Raw genomic sequence first — 16,763 nt, forward strand, 5'->3', positions numbered from 1 at the left:
TTTGAAACACTCTGACATTTTTTATTTACTCTGTGCCCTCTCTTAACAATTCATCAATGCATCTTTTATTGTGAGTACATGTACTTAAAGGTTATTCTTCTCTAATATTCCTGCTCTTAGTCATACTCCTTAAAAACACTTGGTATATTTCTCAGGCCAGAAATGGGGATCTGACTTGGCTTTGCTGAGTTTCTGATTTCTGAAACAAAAGCCTGAATTCTGGTCTCAGCTCACTTGAGGAAGAAGGCTATAGATTACCTATACAATCCCTCTCCCTCTGATCTGTTGATGGTGTCTGCAGTCCTCAGTGCAAATTACAGCAGCCAGAGGAACTGTTCCTGATAATAACCAGAGCATGACAACACTGACTGCATTTCTGATAGGTCCTCCTGCCAGAAGCTCAGAGGGGAGAGCACAGAGCAGTTCTGCCAGCTATCTGCCACCCTACAGAGATGCAGTGCGCTAGGTCTGATCCTGCTGATATTGTGGCCCTTCCTCCCACTGTCAAAAGGAAGATACTTCATGCCACAGTATTCGTGAGTTCTTAGCTGAGGGTCTATTAGCTCCAGCTCCTCTGGTGGGGACAAGTCACTTTCCACTATCTCAAACGAGCTGCTTCCCCTCCCCTGTGCATTGGTGTAAGTCTGCATCAATGGAATGAGAATTGTTGGCTACTTTGTAGTTGTAAAAAGTGTCAGAAGATCAAGACAGAGTGATCTCCCTGAGCCTTGCTGAGCACAAGGGAGAGAGAGCCCTGCAGCACTGTCACTAGGAGGGAAGACCGTGCCTGAGAGCTCCCTGCCCAGCTAGTGCCTTCTCCACTTGCATTTCGTTCCCTTTTCAGCTGCATAGCAACTAATGAGCATAAAAACAGCTCTTAAAAGCCCCACATTACTCCTGTATTTAATTAACTTTTAGAGCATCAGACCATAATATTAAATCACAGCCTGCCTAGTTTCAGGGCTTGCTTGATCTCTGGCTCACTGGCGCTTGGCTTCCATCGGAAATGATTCACTACTGCTTGTCTTTACATTTTGCACACAGGATGGTCTTTTTGAAGCTCTCTCCTGTAGCAGGTCAAGCATAGGTCCTCCATCCTCACACCTCTCACGTTTGCATCCATGCTGACCACCTCTGTCTTACTCTTTTTTTATTAGGTAAGCTCAGCCCCAAAACACACACTGCTTTTGAACTAAGATTGAGCAGCGTCTGAGTGCTGCTGCAGCCTAATGGATGGGTGTAAGGCTCCTCTGTGTCAGCAGGCTTTTAGGGGCCATTTGTGAAAGTTGAAGCTACTATTTTGTAGAGCAGAAGGACCTATGTTTTATGCCCTGTAGTAAAGTGAAATACTAGGTACTGAAGGTGCGCAGCCAGGTGGATGCCTTCCAAGTAGCCATAGTTTGTTCCCTGAGTGCTTGTAAAGGAGTCAGAACCTCCTTGAGCACTGCTAACAGATGAATTGTTTGCAGTCCGTCAGACTATTTATGGTTCCCTCCATGCCCACTCCTGCTATGCTGTGACTGGACTCGGCAAGCAGATATTCTGACCTGCAATTCTTTGTGCTGAGCAATAGACTAACAGCAGGAATGAATGAAGTTGATTAAGGGATAAATTTTGTTGTGACCAGCAGCACCTTGTGACCCTTCTCAGTCACTTGGCTCTGCTGCTCTGTTTCTGCCTTAAACTCACTTCTGGGAGTTTTATTACCCTACCTATAGAGATGCAGGCCTCCCCATAACTCCGGTGGTGTTCATTTAATTTAGTTTTAAAGGCACATGTTAATTAAAATTGTGTACTGATTCTTAACAATACTTCAGAATCTTTTGTTCAGGCATATTTGTGTATATTTGACTTGAAGGCCACTTCTGCAATAAATCATCGTTTTCTGCTTGTCTTAGCTTCTGAAAGCTTTGATCAAACACAGAGGTTTGAATGCTGTATTCCAGTAGCTCTCTGCCTTTCACACACACATTGGTTTCTCCATCCATCTTTATTCCTGCTTGCCTAGTGCCCATAGTGCAGAAGGATTAAGGAGGGAAGTAAGCTGCTTTTCTTTAGCCACTGCATTTCCTGCTCTGCTGAGGGTTGGAAGCATTTGGAGCTCGTCCTCCTGAAGGGTGGTGTGGCTGTTTCAGAAAGGCCACCTCCACATCCATCTTATTCAGACAATGCATGCAGTCTCCAGACTAATAACTGATCATTTGTACATACATGCCACTTCTACTTCATTATTTTACTAACATGTTGGAAGGGCTTTGATTTATTTGTTAAGTGCATTATTATTCTTATCAGATGATGACATGTTGTTATCCAGGAAGATGCACTTGCTATCTCACAACTAATTATGTCAATTATGTTTTCATGGTCCTACCACAAAGCACAGCTCATTAACTTTAATTACTTTTGAAATGCAGCTGCTGAGATACAGAAAGGAACAGGTAGGTTACAGTGTTAGCTAATTTCTGCAAATGGAGTTTGTTGTCATTAGCTCTTAAGGTACATTTTCAGGTGATTCTGTCCCATATTTCCTATGTAGGCTTTGTGTCCTTCTCCCTTAAAAGGGTCTTAAACGCTTCTTTGTCATTACAGGCTGGCCTTCCCTATTAGAAGGGAATTATGTTCAGAGATAATTAATCAGATACATCTGAGGTTTTAGTTCAGTCTTTAATGGGAATTTCCGTGCATCCACAGTGAACATCTCTCTTCACCCGCGTGGAATGAGCCCGGCAGGAGCGGTGGCACTGGTGGCGAGCCGAGGCACCGCGGTGTAAGGAGGAGCCCCTTGCAATAACGCGTGTGTTCAGAGAGGGGCCGGGTTAGTAATCCTCCGAAGGGGCTGATTGGAAAGGTGCAGAAGAACGAAACGCTCGCCCGCTTCTGGGCTCGCCGTGTGGCGGCACGGCGCATTTGCAGATCTCCCGAGGAAGGGGGAAGCAGAATCTCTTCGGCTCCGCGAGAACGGACTGACAGCAAAACCCAACGTGAGCGGGCGGAGCGGAGCTGCCGCACGTCCACATTGAGCCGCCAGGGGGCGCCATTCCGGCGGCCGCTCCTCCTGGCGGGATGTCCTCTGCCGGCCGCCGTACGGCGTCGCGCTGCGTCCGGCAGGGGGCGCTGTGGCGTTGCGTCCCGGCGTGCCCCGCGCGCGGCCTGCCCCGCCCCTGCCGAGGCGGGCGGGAGGGAGTGCCACGTCCGTGCCGCCGGGCTTTGTGCGGCCGCCGCCGCCATGGGCGCCTCGCAGAGCGTGGAGATCCCCGGCGGGGGCACCGAGGGCTACCACGTCCTGCGGGTGAGGGCGGCGGGCGCGGGTCCTAGGGGGGGCGGTGGGGAGACGGGCTCCGCGCGGCCCCCGGGAGGGCGGCTTCACCGGGCCGAGAGCGGCGCGGCCGGGACACCGAGCGGGGAGCACCGGGACCGCCCCTGAGCTCTCAGCCGCGCCGAGCGGGCCCGGCCCGGCCTGCACCGTGCTGCAGCCGGGCCGCACGGGCGAGGTGCCCGCAAAAAGCGCTCCCGACGCGGCCTCGTGGGGGTCCTTGCTGCAGCGTGGGGCTCCCGCTCGATGAGTGCGTTCTGCCCTCGGATCTGGTGCGTGGGGCAGCGCGGGACCTTTGCAGGGAGCTGACAGCCGCGTGCGTGCTGCCATGCGCTGCGGTGGAAGCTTCTGGTGGGCGCTGCTCCGGGGGTTGCTGGCATCCAGCTGGTGCCACGTGTCAGGCACATCCAGGGCCACAGCGGCTGCCCTTGTGAAGTAGTGCTGCTTTGGCTCGTTTGGCTTCTGTATGCAGAACAGGGAGGGTCTTATAGGTGTTGAAATGATGTGCGATGCTTTTGGAAGGCAAACGGTGACATGCAGAGCAGATCCGAACAGTCGCGTGCTGCAACTTCCATATAAGCTAAAGTCATGGTGGTCCTTGCTTATTTGTTTAACTGATCTGCAATAATCCATTTTGATATTTCCTTTCTACCAGAAAATGTGTTTGTAGTTTGTCAGGTGAAAGACACTTGTTCTTTCAGCATGAGATAGCATTAATACCGTCTGCTTTTTACTTCTGAGGGCTGTAGAATAAGTAAGTATTCTGCAATTGGTTCCATCAGACTCATCAGCTCGTGCTGCTTAGTTAGAGCACACGGTACTTTAGTGAGTTGCAGTGCACCTCTTACAATCCAGTTGTTTTTTGTTATAACACTACTTGAATCTGACAATTTTATTGTTGTTTATACACCTTTTGGTTGCAGTGGTTTTGCTGTGGCTTGAGGTGGCAGTGTTTAATTACCAGTCTTTGCAAACGCAGTTGCTAGGTGCACACTGACAGAGTGCATTTGTGCAAGGACAGCATTTCCCCATCAAGCACAGGGAAGGACCCACAGGTGCCTCTATGGGTCTCTGTTTGTCACTGCCTTACCTTCCTGCTGATATCTTCAGATGCTGCAATGATGAACAACTGTTTTTTCTGTTGAAGTTGCATTTAGTCTTTGAAGTTGCATTGTTATCCTGGTCAGAAAGGAACTTGGTGCTGGATGTTGTTGGGATCACAGACCTAAAGTAGAGAAAAACTCTGAAGTTGAAAACTGTAATGTGGACTGTTTATATTGAAATATGTGACGTACAAATGACAAGAGCTTTCCCCCCTTAGTTTTTCCAAGTGTAACTCTGCAGTTAGTGCTCTGAAATGGGCTCTTCAATGGGAGAACCTCCAGCTTTCCTCGTTAGAGGAGCTCAGCCCTGCACCCAACCCTGATGGAGCTGTGCTGGGCAGAGCTGTTGCAACTTCCAGTCTGAATGCCAGCAGGCTTTCCTTGTGAGCTCAGTGTTTTAAATGGGTAAATCAGAATATATCTGTATCTCCACATACCTGTGTTACAGATCCATTTCAGTTAGGATTAGATTTCTTTGGAGAAGCCAAACTTCTGTAAATGGGATATAGTGGTAGATCTTGAAGATCTTGGTGATGGAAGACCTAGAGGAACCTCAGAAAAACTGTTTTTAGAATTATCTGTTTGGGTAGGGTGGGTAAATGAGAACTGTAAGCCATGGAACAAATGGGGTGTGTTGTTCAGAAGGACCCTGGAGCCCTGTGGAAGTTGTGAGCGAGGATAGGAGAGCCACAAGGCCCAGGCCTACAGTGAGACCTCGAGGCAGTGCAAACTGCCTCCCTGCTGAACTGGTGGGAGGTGTTGGTCTCCTGGTGGGGCCTCACACACAGAGCAAGTGAATAATATAAAGGTTCTAATTGTTAATTTCTCACGTCTTTTCTGTAGATTGCTTCAATCTTTTTGGCACTTCTGTGCTGCATATTAGCAATATTGCTCTCATTGTGAGGTTTTTTTCTTATTGTGCACATTAACAGGAAGTATGAATGAACTGTAGAAGGAAAGCAATTTCATCACCTGCATGCATGATGGGAAGAGTCACTGGGTGACTTTTCCTAGGCCTTGAAACACAACAACTGTTTTTTCTTTAAGAGGGGGCAAAAGTTGCAAACTGTTTTGTTTCTATGGTCTCTGGGTAGGCAGACCTAATGATGTCACGTGTTTGAAACAGTTTTTTACAACACATCTTTATTTGTCATCTATGCTTTTGCTGCAGGCTTCCTTTTAGTGATTCACATCAGAAGCAGCTAAGTTTTTAACTAGTGCCTCCCAGGCTGATATCAGCTGCTGCTAGGGAGTTTCACTGCTGCTTGTTCTGCTGCTGGAAGCAAACGTGTGTCCTTTAAAGTAAGCGATGAGGCAGAGTAGGGCGTTCTGCCCCTGTGTGTGCTCAGTACATGTTTGTTTCTTCTCTTCAAACTGGAGGGAGACAGAATTTTAACAAACTTTGTTGTTTTGCATTTGTCTTGCTGAACTGCCATCATTTGCACGCTTACAGTGATCTGTCAGTTTCATCCGAAGTAAATGACACGGGATGCTGGAGATGACATTACTGTGCTGTGTGCCGTTCTCGCCAGCGGTGCCCAAAGTGGAGATTTCTAACTTCACTGGAGAGCCTCTGTTTGTTGTGGTGGAGTTACAAACATGCAGCCACAAAGAGGATTTTCCTCTTGTGGAGGAGGCTCAGTTTTGAATGCTCGATGTGAGTGCTCTGTGCTAAGAGTAAAACCTGATGCTGCGTGAAGGGAATTTCTTACAAAAAGCTTATGAAGCATTTTGTCTTAAAAACAGGTTGTTCCATAAAGAAATTCAATACAGTTACGGTATGTAATACATTTAAAATAGCTGACATAGAAGTGTTTCTGTGGGTGCTAACAGGGATGGCTTATAGACTATACATCATGAAGTTCTATTACCCATTGTGCAGCGTGTAGACAAACCTGTTTATTCAGCATTTTGTTGGTAACAAAGTGAATACTACTTTGTAAGGATTTCTTATTTGGGGGGGTGAAGATTTTGAGCTTTTGCTCCTTACAAGCTCTGTATGTAGTGCTGAAGCTAAACTTCTAAGAGGTTTAAGTGGGCACTTGTAGAAGATATGTTACTTCCACAGGTGATGGGAGCCCTCCAGCAATCATGGTTTCCACTTAGTTCCAAGTACTGTAGCTCAGAGCCTAAAATTGTGACCACAGCCTTATTATAACACATAAAATCTGTCGTTTACCATGTAGGCTTAGGGTTACAGTGTTTGGAAAGGTTTTCAGCAAAATTAAACTGGAGTATTTACTGGAGAAGTTTTCGTAGCGATACAGTTGGATATTAGTGCCTTGGCCTTGAAACTAGATCACTGGCATTGAATGAAGTGCTGTAAGTGATGTGTTGCCTACATGCTCAGCAGCCATGCTGCCACCTAGCTGAGCAGCTGAAGTCCTGTGCATTAGGTAGGGCTGAAGGGGTCATAAAGCCTTCCTCTGCCTCCTGGAGTTCAGCATTCTGTGTGTTTTCTTCACTTGCTCTTAAAAGCCTCCCGGGGTGGCAGTTCCACAGCCCCTCCTGATAGGCTGTGCCACTGTTTTTGTTCACTGATAGACAGTCATGGCATTTATCCACAGGTGTCTGTAACTTATATGTCTGAAATAACAGCTGGCTTTTAGAGAATGAGACCCAAGCTGCCACGGGTGGGATCTTGCCTGCTCCAGCATCTGTTGTGATAGTATCACTTGATTTTTTTTTTCTCGATCCTTATTCAATTGCAAAGAGAAGTGACTGAATGCTTGGGAAATACAAAGATGCACCATACATATAAACGGGGTCTTTATTATTTTCACTGGTAGCAGCAAGGTTTTTGTGCCTTTGTGTTTCCCCAGAATGCTGATTCTCCATTAGTGCTGCGCTTCCTGGAAGCACCCTGACCACAGAGCTCACTGCTGGGTGCTGGCAGCTAAAAGCTGGGAGTTGTGGTGGCCTTGTGCAGGGCTGAAGGTGTCACCCCCTTAGGGAGGGGAGTTTGCTTGTGGAATGAATGAACTCAGCACTTTTGGGTTTTCTTCTGGGACTGTCAGATGTAAAAATGCTTCTTCATCAGTGTTACTGGGCCCAAACAAGGCTGAGAAATACAGAGCTGTGCCTGAAGTCGCAGGCAGCATGGTGGCAGAGGGAGCGGTGTCCAGCCGTGTACTGTGATTTGTGCAGCTGTTAAGACCGTGATTTCCTTCAGGTACAGCTTCCTGGCAGCCTCTGCATGTGCTCTTAGAAACTGACCACGTAAAGTGTTCAGGGTTCTGATGGGTTTGGGAGGAGGTGTGCAACACGTGGAGATAATTGCTGCAAACAAATCTGTCAGAACTTGGGAACTCACAGTCCCTCCTTCCATTTGGGCAGACTGTATGTACTGTACTTAAAACACCAAATCTGTCCATTTCTGGTGCTGGTGAGCCTGCTAGTGATGGATGCTGAGCACATACAGTCCTCATCATTGTGAGTGCTCCTACAGAAGTGTCCAGAGCTGTGCTGCCACGCAGCTGCTGCTTGGCTGCTGAGCTGCTGGCCAGCACCCAGTGCAGGGTGCTGTTCCCAAGGAGCAGGCAGGCTCCTTGTGGAGACACTTCTGCTTGGGAATGTGGGCTTCTGTGATGTGATTTCTACCTCAGTTGTTCTCATTGCCTTGACTGGGATAATGTTGAATTTGTACTTGGCTGCTTTACCGGATTGTGAAACCAATTAGTGGGACAACTGATTCCACATTACTTTTTCTTTAATGAATGTTGAGACTGTGGGACACTAATGTCCTAGGCGCCTGGCATCTGTTACAGCAGGTTCCCCATGAGTCATCTGAGCTTTTTCCAACCTCTGACTTGGTGAATGTGTCAGGCGGAAGTAAACAGATTCAAACAGGCCAATTTTAGTAGCTAGCAAGCTTCGTTTTTCTCCTATCACAGTGTTTTGTTCTAGATGAGTCATATAAAGAAAATTCAATTCCTGCAGAAGCAGACAGGCACTGAATGGTGTCCAGGTTTGTACCAGATCTGTCAGGTGGATTAACACAACAGACCACATGGTAAAGGCTCACACCTTTTAGAACTTTTAGAAGATGAATGTAGCATGTAAAAGAAAAGAATAACGTGTCAGGTGAATCAGTTTAAATAAAGAAAGGTACGCTTTGCTCCAAAGGCTGTAAATCTGATGGCTGTGTTGGAGTTTCTTTTGTCTATGGGCAATGCATGCAATCATCAATAAGCAACACACAGGATACAGCTGTTCCATCTGGAATTAGAAGTGTGCTTTCACATTCTGAGGACAACATGCTCAGTACTTAGGCCCCATCCGAGTGCAGAAGATAAATTATGAGTGGCAGGGGCTACAGAGCAGCACGTGTCCCTTTGCTTTCACTGCTATGCCAATGGATCACAGGTTGTACGGATGCTGTCAAGGAACAGTCTCAAGATGTCAGCAGGTGATATCTAACCATGAGACAACCAGCTGTGCTTACAATGCTGCAGCTCTCCTATGCCTGCAGTAAGTGTAAGATAAAAGGCAGGGCTGGGTGTTGGTACCTCTGGGGCAAGGTGCTGCTTTTTAACCAACTTTTCCAGAATTCTTTAAACTTGCCTTTGACAAATCTCCTTTATTGAAATAGATGTCTACCATGTTTGTTAGTCTGGGTGAGTGGCTGCTGTCATTTTGCCCAACTAGAACTCTAATCTGTAAATCAGCATTAGGACACTTTTGGTAAAGTCTTGTTTAATTTTCTTAGGTACAAGAAAACTCCCCTGGTCACAGGGCAGGACTGGAGCCATTCTTCGATTTTATTGTGTCTATTAACGGTTCAAGATTGGTAAGTACACTGCTGTTGTGTAACACTGACTGTGAAACAAGCAGTGCCCTGGGAATCATACTTCTGTAGATCATTCTTTTATTGAAATGTATATCAAATATCCTTGACTTAAGATAGGAAAGCCTGACTGCTTCAGAGATGGATTTCTTTCACCTTACAGTTAGAATTCTATCCAAAATGCAGCTGGGGAGTAGGGATGCAAACATCTGCAGTGGCAGGAGAGAATGCTGCCTGCTGCTGTGCCTCTCAGTGCTTGTGCTAATGCCCCACCATGCCATCCTGTCCATAAAACTGCCTGTGAGAACTTGTGAACTTGTTTCAGTCAAAACAAGTTGGCTGAAAGAACTGTTGGCAAAGCTGTTAGCTGGGCAGGAATCATGTGAGGAAGTTTCTAAGCAGAGAAACCATCAGAGCACCCGGGAAAAAGCTATGGCTAAGCTCTTCTCACACAGCTGTGTTCACAAAACCCTCTGCAGAGCAGCAGGGCACGTCTGAGAGCATATGGAAAGAGCTCAGCCTACGGTGAATTATCCTTATCTCTGCCGTGGGCATTTCTGCTCTACTTGAAAGGATTTTGTTCTTTGGAGGCATAAGAAGGCCCTGTAGTTAGTTCTCCAAACATGTTTGGAAGTGGTCTTCTGGCATTTCTTTAATAAGAAGTTAATTGCAAAGTTAAGAATGCTGGCATTCAAAGAGCCTCTGAGATACAGAAGTGGTGCTGTAGAATGGGATGCCTGCTGTGTGCAACACTAAATCAGACTTCTGTTTGAACATTCACAGAATAAGGACAATGACACTCTCAAGGACCTGTTGAAAGCAAATGTTGAGAAACCTGTAAAAATGCTGGTGTACAGCAGCAAGACGCTGGAACTGAGGGAAACATCTGTGACCCCCAGCAACATGTGGGGTGGGCAGGGCCTGCTGGGGGTGAGCATTCGTTTCTGTAGCTTCGATGGGGCCAATGAAAACGTGTGGCACGTACTGGTATGTACAGACTTCCAAGTGTTTTTCCTTCTCCAGAGTTTGTTGCTTGCTGTTAAACTTTCTCAGATTCTGTACTGGAAAGTAACTCGCAAGGGAGCATGCAAGACATGAAATGAAACTGCTCTATTCTCTGTTTGTTGGCTTAGTTTTTTGAAAGGCTTTTGAAGTAAAACAGTATCTGAGAGTGTGATCAAATCTTGTACTTATATCAGTGTTACTGCACAGCATTCAGAACTCCTTGTAGCAGTAACTAATGACACTGTCATCCAGCTGTTGTTATTCAGGCTCAGGCACTGATTTACTCCCTGGGTTGAAAAGTTGATCAGAGCTAAAGAGGTTTCTTTATCTGACTCCAAACTTGTGTGAAGCGTGTATGTGAGCTGTTCTGTAGCACCCTGCCAGTTCTGTGATGCTTTGTAACTTTCCATGGTAAATCTAGGAAGTGGAACCAAACTCTCCTGCTGCATTAGCTGGGCTCAGACCTCACAGTGACTATATCATTGGAGCAGATACTGTCATGAATGAGGTATGTGTGTGCTTAAGTTTCTTAATGTTCATTTATTTTTATTCTTAACTAGAAAATCTACTAGGGCTGTTTCAATAAGTGCAAACTGAAGTAACTTAATACAAAAGGAAGAAATTTTGACTCATTGATGCTTCAGTGTGCTTAAATGCAATAGTGGAAATGAAGAACTGCTCCTAATTATCTTTATGAAGTCAAATACTAGACTATAAAGTGCTAATATTAGGTAATGCTAACATTAAGTAATTCAAATAGCAGATTTCAAATCTGGAGTTGTCCCATGTGTCTTCTGAGTTGTGCTGGCAAAGCACAGTTGTGGCGCTGCTGCTTTATCATAAGGACAGGTGCACTGTGTGCAGTTACCAGGCTCTGTTACACAAGGTTAGGACTAGGAAGCTGTTTGTTCTTATATCAAATTATGACAGCGTGATAAATAGGGTTGTTATTATTATATCATTATTAATAATAATATAATTATATTAATAATATTATATTATGCTTTTGCAGACTGAAGATCTCTTCTCTCTTATTGAAACACACGAAGCAAAGCCATTAAAACTTTACGTATATAACACAGACACAGATAACTGCCGGGAAGTGGTGATAACTCCAAATTCTGCCTGGGGTGGAGAAGGCAGGTAAGGGAAAAAGTACATCACTGGGAGCAAGGAGGGGTGGGACAGCCTCCTTACAGCACTAGTCTAAAGCTGCTTGCTTCAGTTCGATACCCAGAAAAGACTGGCCTTATATCCAAGGGGTTTCTGCTGTAGTCAACTACGTATTTACTTGAAATTCAGCTTTAGTTAGTAGTGCTTTCTGCATTAGACTTCAAATGCTAAAGAGGCTGTAGTATATTCTTGCACAGCAGCCTGAACAGACAACTGCAAGGATTTTTTCTGTAAATACAAACTGTTGTACAGAAGTAATCTTGAAACTTGCTGCCACCTTCAGACATTTGTGCATTGCTTGCTGTGCAGTCTGTAATGACAGAGTCATTTTACTGACTTCATGTGTCCATGTTCTAAAAGCCTAGGGTGTGGCATTGGCTACGGGTATTTGCATAGGATACCTACGCGCCCATTTGAAGAGGGAAAGAAAATCTCTCTCCCAGGACAGCTGCCCAGTGCATCTCTCACTCCTCTCAAAGATGGCTTTACAGAGGTAAGTTGTAGTCACCGCTTTGGCTCTGTAATGTGGATTACGGTGTTACATCACCTGCCTGCTTTTATTGGCTCTTACGAAAACAAACCCTATTTGTATTTTTCCCTTTGAAAAGGTTCAGCTGTCATCAGTTAACCCCTCACCCGCACTACCCCCTGGGCCAACAGGGCTGGAACAGAGTCTGTCAGGACTTTCCATTAGTTCACCCTCGGCTGCTGTCACTAACGTTCTCAGTACAGGTCGGTATGAGAGTCACTTCCAAAATGCTCAGATAGGTTGATGTCCTTTGATTCACAGGTGTTTCCTTTGGTTTAAGAGGGCAGAAAATAAACTTGTCTTTCCCAAACTTTTCTGAACAACAAAGGCTAGAGTGCTGTAATAATCTCACTCTGCAATGGGAGTGTACTTTCCTTGCTCAGAAGAGATTTGATAACTTACTTATCATCTCAGAAATAGTATTCTGAATAACACACATTTTACTTTTCTTCATCGGTGTTTTATGGTTATTTAAGGCAAATAACAAATCTCCCACGAGCAATTATTCATTTGTACTCTCTTAAGGACTACACTGAAGTGTTGTACTCTTCTGGTTAATGTTTGTTTTCCTGTACGCTCCACCAGGAGTTCCAACAGTGCCGTTGTTACCACCACAAGTCAGTCAGTCCCTTACCTCCGTGCCACCGGTGAACCCAGCGACAACTTTACCTGGTGAGTAGATAACATGGCTTGAAATGTTCCTGAAACTAAGACTTACTTAAAGGAAAAAAAAAAAAGGAGAAGACCTGTCTCGTCCACTCTTCTTTTAGGGCTGGGGGACTTAATATAACATAGGCATTTTGTATCAAAACACTTCTATGCATCCTCCATAATGTTAAAATTGTTTTTCAAGAGCCATGTGCACAGGATGTCTGTAGCACAGAGGACTGATCTGGCAAGAAAGCTGATGATCATACACCTGTCAGGCTCCCTGCACAATAGACATAGCTTGAGGATTTCCAGGTGTGTTCCTTGAATTGATACATTGCTACTAGTTATGCTTCATATCCTGCATGTTGCAAAATGCTAAGAAAACTGTGAAGCTCCATGCCACTTTGTATTTTTCCCTCAGGCATCAGGACAGGAAAAAAAAAAAGATGTGGGAATGTATCTCTACCTGTTGCTGCATTCCTTTCACCTATTAAAACACCATTTTAGGGGACTCTTTTTAATATTAATAACATTTGTTAGTATAACTATTGCCAGCAGCATAAAACTGCACCTTGCAGTTCCTGTTTCTGAATTATTTAGTAACTTAAACCAGTAACAGATGACTGTCTACAAAGTAATGTGTGCTATTTCTGATAGTAAAGAAGGTTTTGAGCTGCAGCACCGTGTGGGGCTTTGCTGTGCAGTTGGTACAGCAGTACCAGGCCCAGCTGTGTGTTCCAAAATGCTGAAGGGACTGTGCTCTGTTGTGCATGCTGTGAGACAAGTAGACAAGGACTGGAAGTGCATTATATAAGGTACTATGAAGGAGAGCTGAGAGCTGGCATCAGTCCTGCACTGTGTAGGTAAAATGGCAGATCACTGCATTCATCTAGCTTCTCTTAATGGCTTTTTATTCCCCACTGCATATAACCCCCTTCCCAAAACCGTAAAGTACAGATTTTTCATACACTTTGTTCTTCCCTTTTAGAAAATTGCTGGGATATGGCTTTACAGTGTGCATGTGCATAACAGTGGAACTGTAGGTTTTAAAGGTTTAAAACTGGAATGAATTTGTGTGAAGTTGAATATTTTTTTAGATTGGGGGTGCAGAGGTTCAAAACAAAGTTGCTTATAAATGAACTGGAAGCTCTTTGACTGATATGATGTCAGCCTTTGCAGCTAATAGATTTCCAGGTAGGTGAGGAAAGCTGGTTGTAATCCAAGTCTGTGCGCTGTGATCTGCTTGTACACGCTCTCCCTCCCCATTCTTACCGTAATATGAACAATCAGAATCAGAGTTAATGTTCCCTTAACTGACCACGACGTAGGGAGAGAGACACTGTGCCAGAACTGCAGTTCTGCTGGGACAGGAACTTCAGAAGAGGAAAGATGATTGCGTTCGCTGCAGAACATGGAAGGGCACGTGCTGTGTTCTGTGCGTTTGCAGTGAGTTTTCAACCCTTCCTGACCTTGAAAGACAGCGTTTTGCTTTTCTATATATATTTTGAGTTTAACTTTAGTTACAAAAAGAGTACCAATAATAGCATTTCCAAGCTTTAATGCTGCTTTCTTCTGTATTTCATCCTGTTATAATCTGCACTCAAATTAGGAATAGAGGGCTTTTGGTACAGTGCTGCACTCTCTGTTGAAAGCTAAACTTTGGGAAAAAAACAAACTGTTAATTCCTTGAAACAAGAAAAGCATTGAGATTGATGTATTTTACTGGTACAGGCTTCCTGCAAAAGACAACTGTTCATTTGCAAACAAATAAATAGACAAAGCTCAGGAGAACTTGCATTTTTATAGGTGAAGATGTAAAGCAATATCATACGACTTAAATCAGTAAGATCTCACAAACAGAGGGGAAAAAAAACCCAAGAACTGGAAGTTTTGAGCTGTTGTTTTTTCATTCTTCTTTTCAGGTCTGATGCCATTACCAGCGGGGCTTCCCAACCTCACTGATCTGTCCAAACTTAATTTACCAGCACCGCACATCGTTCCAGAAATGGTACAGCCTGGTAAGTGCTCCTGCAGATTGAAATGCTGTAATAGCAGGTCTCTGTGATGATCTTTGACACTCATTTAGAACCATCTGGTGGAGTCCTGAAGAGGATAAATGGAACATTTGCTGGAGATGGGAGCTGACATTAGTGCCCAGTTGAGTAGGCAAGGAATGTGTTTTGAGAAAAACAAGCGCTAAGCCTCTGTCTGTGTTCAGTTGTTTCATCTTACATTACCTCATTTATGATCTCAGAAGGGCTTGTCCTGTGTCAAGAAAGAAAGTATGTAGTTTTACAGGTAGAAAAAACCTCAGTGTTTCCCTGACTGAATGCCAGAAGTGCCAACTAATATTAGATGTACGGTTTTGACTAAAATAAAACCACTGCAGATGTACGTGGAGCAAGCAGAAAGAAATTGGAAGCTTCAACAGAACGAATGCTCACATTCCTTCGAAAGGCCACCTCCTCTCCAGGGATAAATAGGGGATTAGAGAAGGGGAAAACGTTAAGCTAACACAGAATCTGTCTAGATCTCTGTGGTATACAGCAGCTGACTGCTCTTTTTTTATTCTTAGGTATGCCAACCCTTCCTTCTTTGCCACCTTTGAATCTGATGGGAATAACACCTCTATCTATGCCACCAAAATGTGTTCCTCTGCTTCCTTTGGTCACAGAGGTATCTACAGTGCCTACAGATTTGCTTCCCACCATGACTCAAGCTGGAAGCGGAAGCGTTTCTGTTGACCCTGGCACTACTGTAAATGTAGAACAGACCCCTCCACTCACCCTGGATAGTGCTACTGCAACTTCTAAGGCGACAGTTGTTGACAGATCAAGTGAATCATCTGCTGTGAATGAGAAGACATCTGCCATCACAGATACACACGCTTCTGAGTCGTAACTCCAGACCACTCTGTTGGAATGGCTTCGTATTTATTTAGCCATGGGATACAGATTTGAAGAGCAAGCTATCATTAATTTCATACTAGTTTGTACTTAATCTTTAGGAGTCCTGTAAATAATATGGAGGTATAATAAAAAATAAAGGGGATTTATAAAGTGTTCTTGGTGGGAGGGAAAGAGTACTTAACCAAAAAAAAACACCCACAATAAAGAAGCATTTGAGGTGGTAAAGAGAATTCCACTGCCAAACACGGGCGTGTATGGTTTTAATGTAGGCTGATAGCCTTAGTCTGCTAGGCCTCTCCTCGCTTCTACGTAGCGATTTTTGCTTCTGATAGAAATGAAGCAGTTCTTGCGTGTGACATTTACATACCGTAGTTCTTGTCGTTGCAAGTATCTTGTTACAGCAGTGGGGATGAGGATGTTTGGTCTGCGTCGTGGATTTTAACCGTACAAAACTTCCACCTGAGGATATTTCTATTGGAATTGCTGAGTGACCTGTTAACTAACACACTGTTATTCAGCTTGTATACAAACCTTTATTTTTAAGCTCTTGAGAGATGCTCAAGCCATGTTTTGTGACTGCTGCTGTGTTGCTTCACACACCCACTGTAAAATGGCATTTGGAAGGGAATACAGGATACGTTAAATGTAGCACACAATTTGGCACTTCATGACTACTGTAAGACAAATTAATGGATTAAGCATACGTACAGCAATAAATTCCTGGAATTTATCCTGTGTGACAAAATAGCATATTCATTTCTTTAATACTTTAAGTTTTCTGGTTTAGCTCAGCTCTCTGGGACAAATCAGTAAAGAGGCTCTTCTCCTGAGGAACGGATCCAAGCATGTTGTAGCAATGAGTCACAAGATCTAACCTGCGTTTGTTTTTTTGAGACAGATGTTCAGGATGAACACTGGAATTACAGCAGCTGCTGTGTGTGCTGTACAGCCTCAGCTCCTGGGGTGGGGTGCTGTCACTGAGGCAAAGGCTTCACGCTACTCCAGTCCTTCTGTACTACTGGAGTTTCACTGATACATGCTTATTCTAACCATGGCTTCTGGCTGGCAGCAGGAGCTTGTTTCTCTGGAGATGCAGTGTGCCTCATCATTCTTTGGAGTAGTAGTTGCATTAGATTGCTGATAGTAACATTTCAAATTAGTTCAAGTGGAAGCCTTATCTAATACCTGTTGTCCTGTCTTATCTTTACCCCTTAAGCATTTGTCTTTCCTCTGGCCCACAGCTGCATGTTCCCTCATTACCTATTATCTATTTAGAGATCTGTTAAAGACCCCA

General features: G+C 44.6%; 1 protein-coding gene and 1 long non-coding RNA gene across 2 annotated transcripts; one reads left to right on the forward strand and one right to left on the reverse strand.

Moving 5' to 3' along the window:
- The first annotated feature begins 3,160 nt into the window (after window positions 1–3,160).
- On the forward strand, window positions 3,161–15,680 carry GORASP2 (golgi reassembly stacking protein 2). Its single transcript, XM_065751214.1, has 10 exons — window positions 3,161–3,289; window positions 9,125–9,205; window positions 9,986–10,189; window positions 10,629–10,715; window positions 11,220–11,350; window positions 11,741–11,873; window positions 11,989–12,112; window positions 12,495–12,581; window positions 14,483–14,578; window positions 15,136–15,680. The coding sequence occupies exons 1-10, from the start codon at window positions 3,227–3,229 to the stop codon at window positions 15,459–15,461; spliced, it is 1,332 nt and encodes a 443-aa protein (XP_065607286.1). The 5' UTR covers window positions 3,161–3,226; the 3' UTR covers window positions 15,462–15,680.
- On the reverse strand, window positions 14,343–15,141 carry LOC136058031 (uncharacterized). Its single transcript, XR_010623103.1, has 2 exons — window positions 14,798–15,141; window positions 14,343–14,663 (listed from the first exon to the last, which is right to left on the reverse strand). It is a non-coding gene; the product is annotated as an uncharacterized LOC136058031 (long non-coding RNA).
- Window positions 15,681–16,763: the final 1,083 nt, after the last annotated feature.

Source organism: Cyrtonyx montezumae, unplaced genomic scaffold (assembly GCF_038088225.1).
Source record: "Cyrtonyx montezumae isolate F1298 unplaced genomic scaffold, pur_monq_1.0 scaffold_7, whole genome shotgun sequence".
Classification (NCBI taxonomy): Eukaryota; Metazoa; Chordata; class Aves; order Galliformes; family Odontophoridae; genus Cyrtonyx; species Cyrtonyx montezumae.

Bases quoted from the DNA above. Each gene is read 5' to 3' on its own strand.
- GORASP2 (XM_065751214.1), top strand. From the start codon at position 3,227: ATGGGCGCCTCGCAGAGCGTGGAGATCCCCGGCGGGGGCACCGAGGGC. The intron at 12,582-14,482 runs GTGAGTAGATAA...TCTTCTTTTCAG, and splicing joins CCCAGCGACAACTTTACCTG to GTCTGATGCCATTACCAGCG. The intron at 14,579-15,135 runs GTAAGTGCTCCT...TTTTATTCTTAG, and splicing joins TCCAGAAATGGTACAGCCTG to GTATGCCAACCCTTCCTTCT.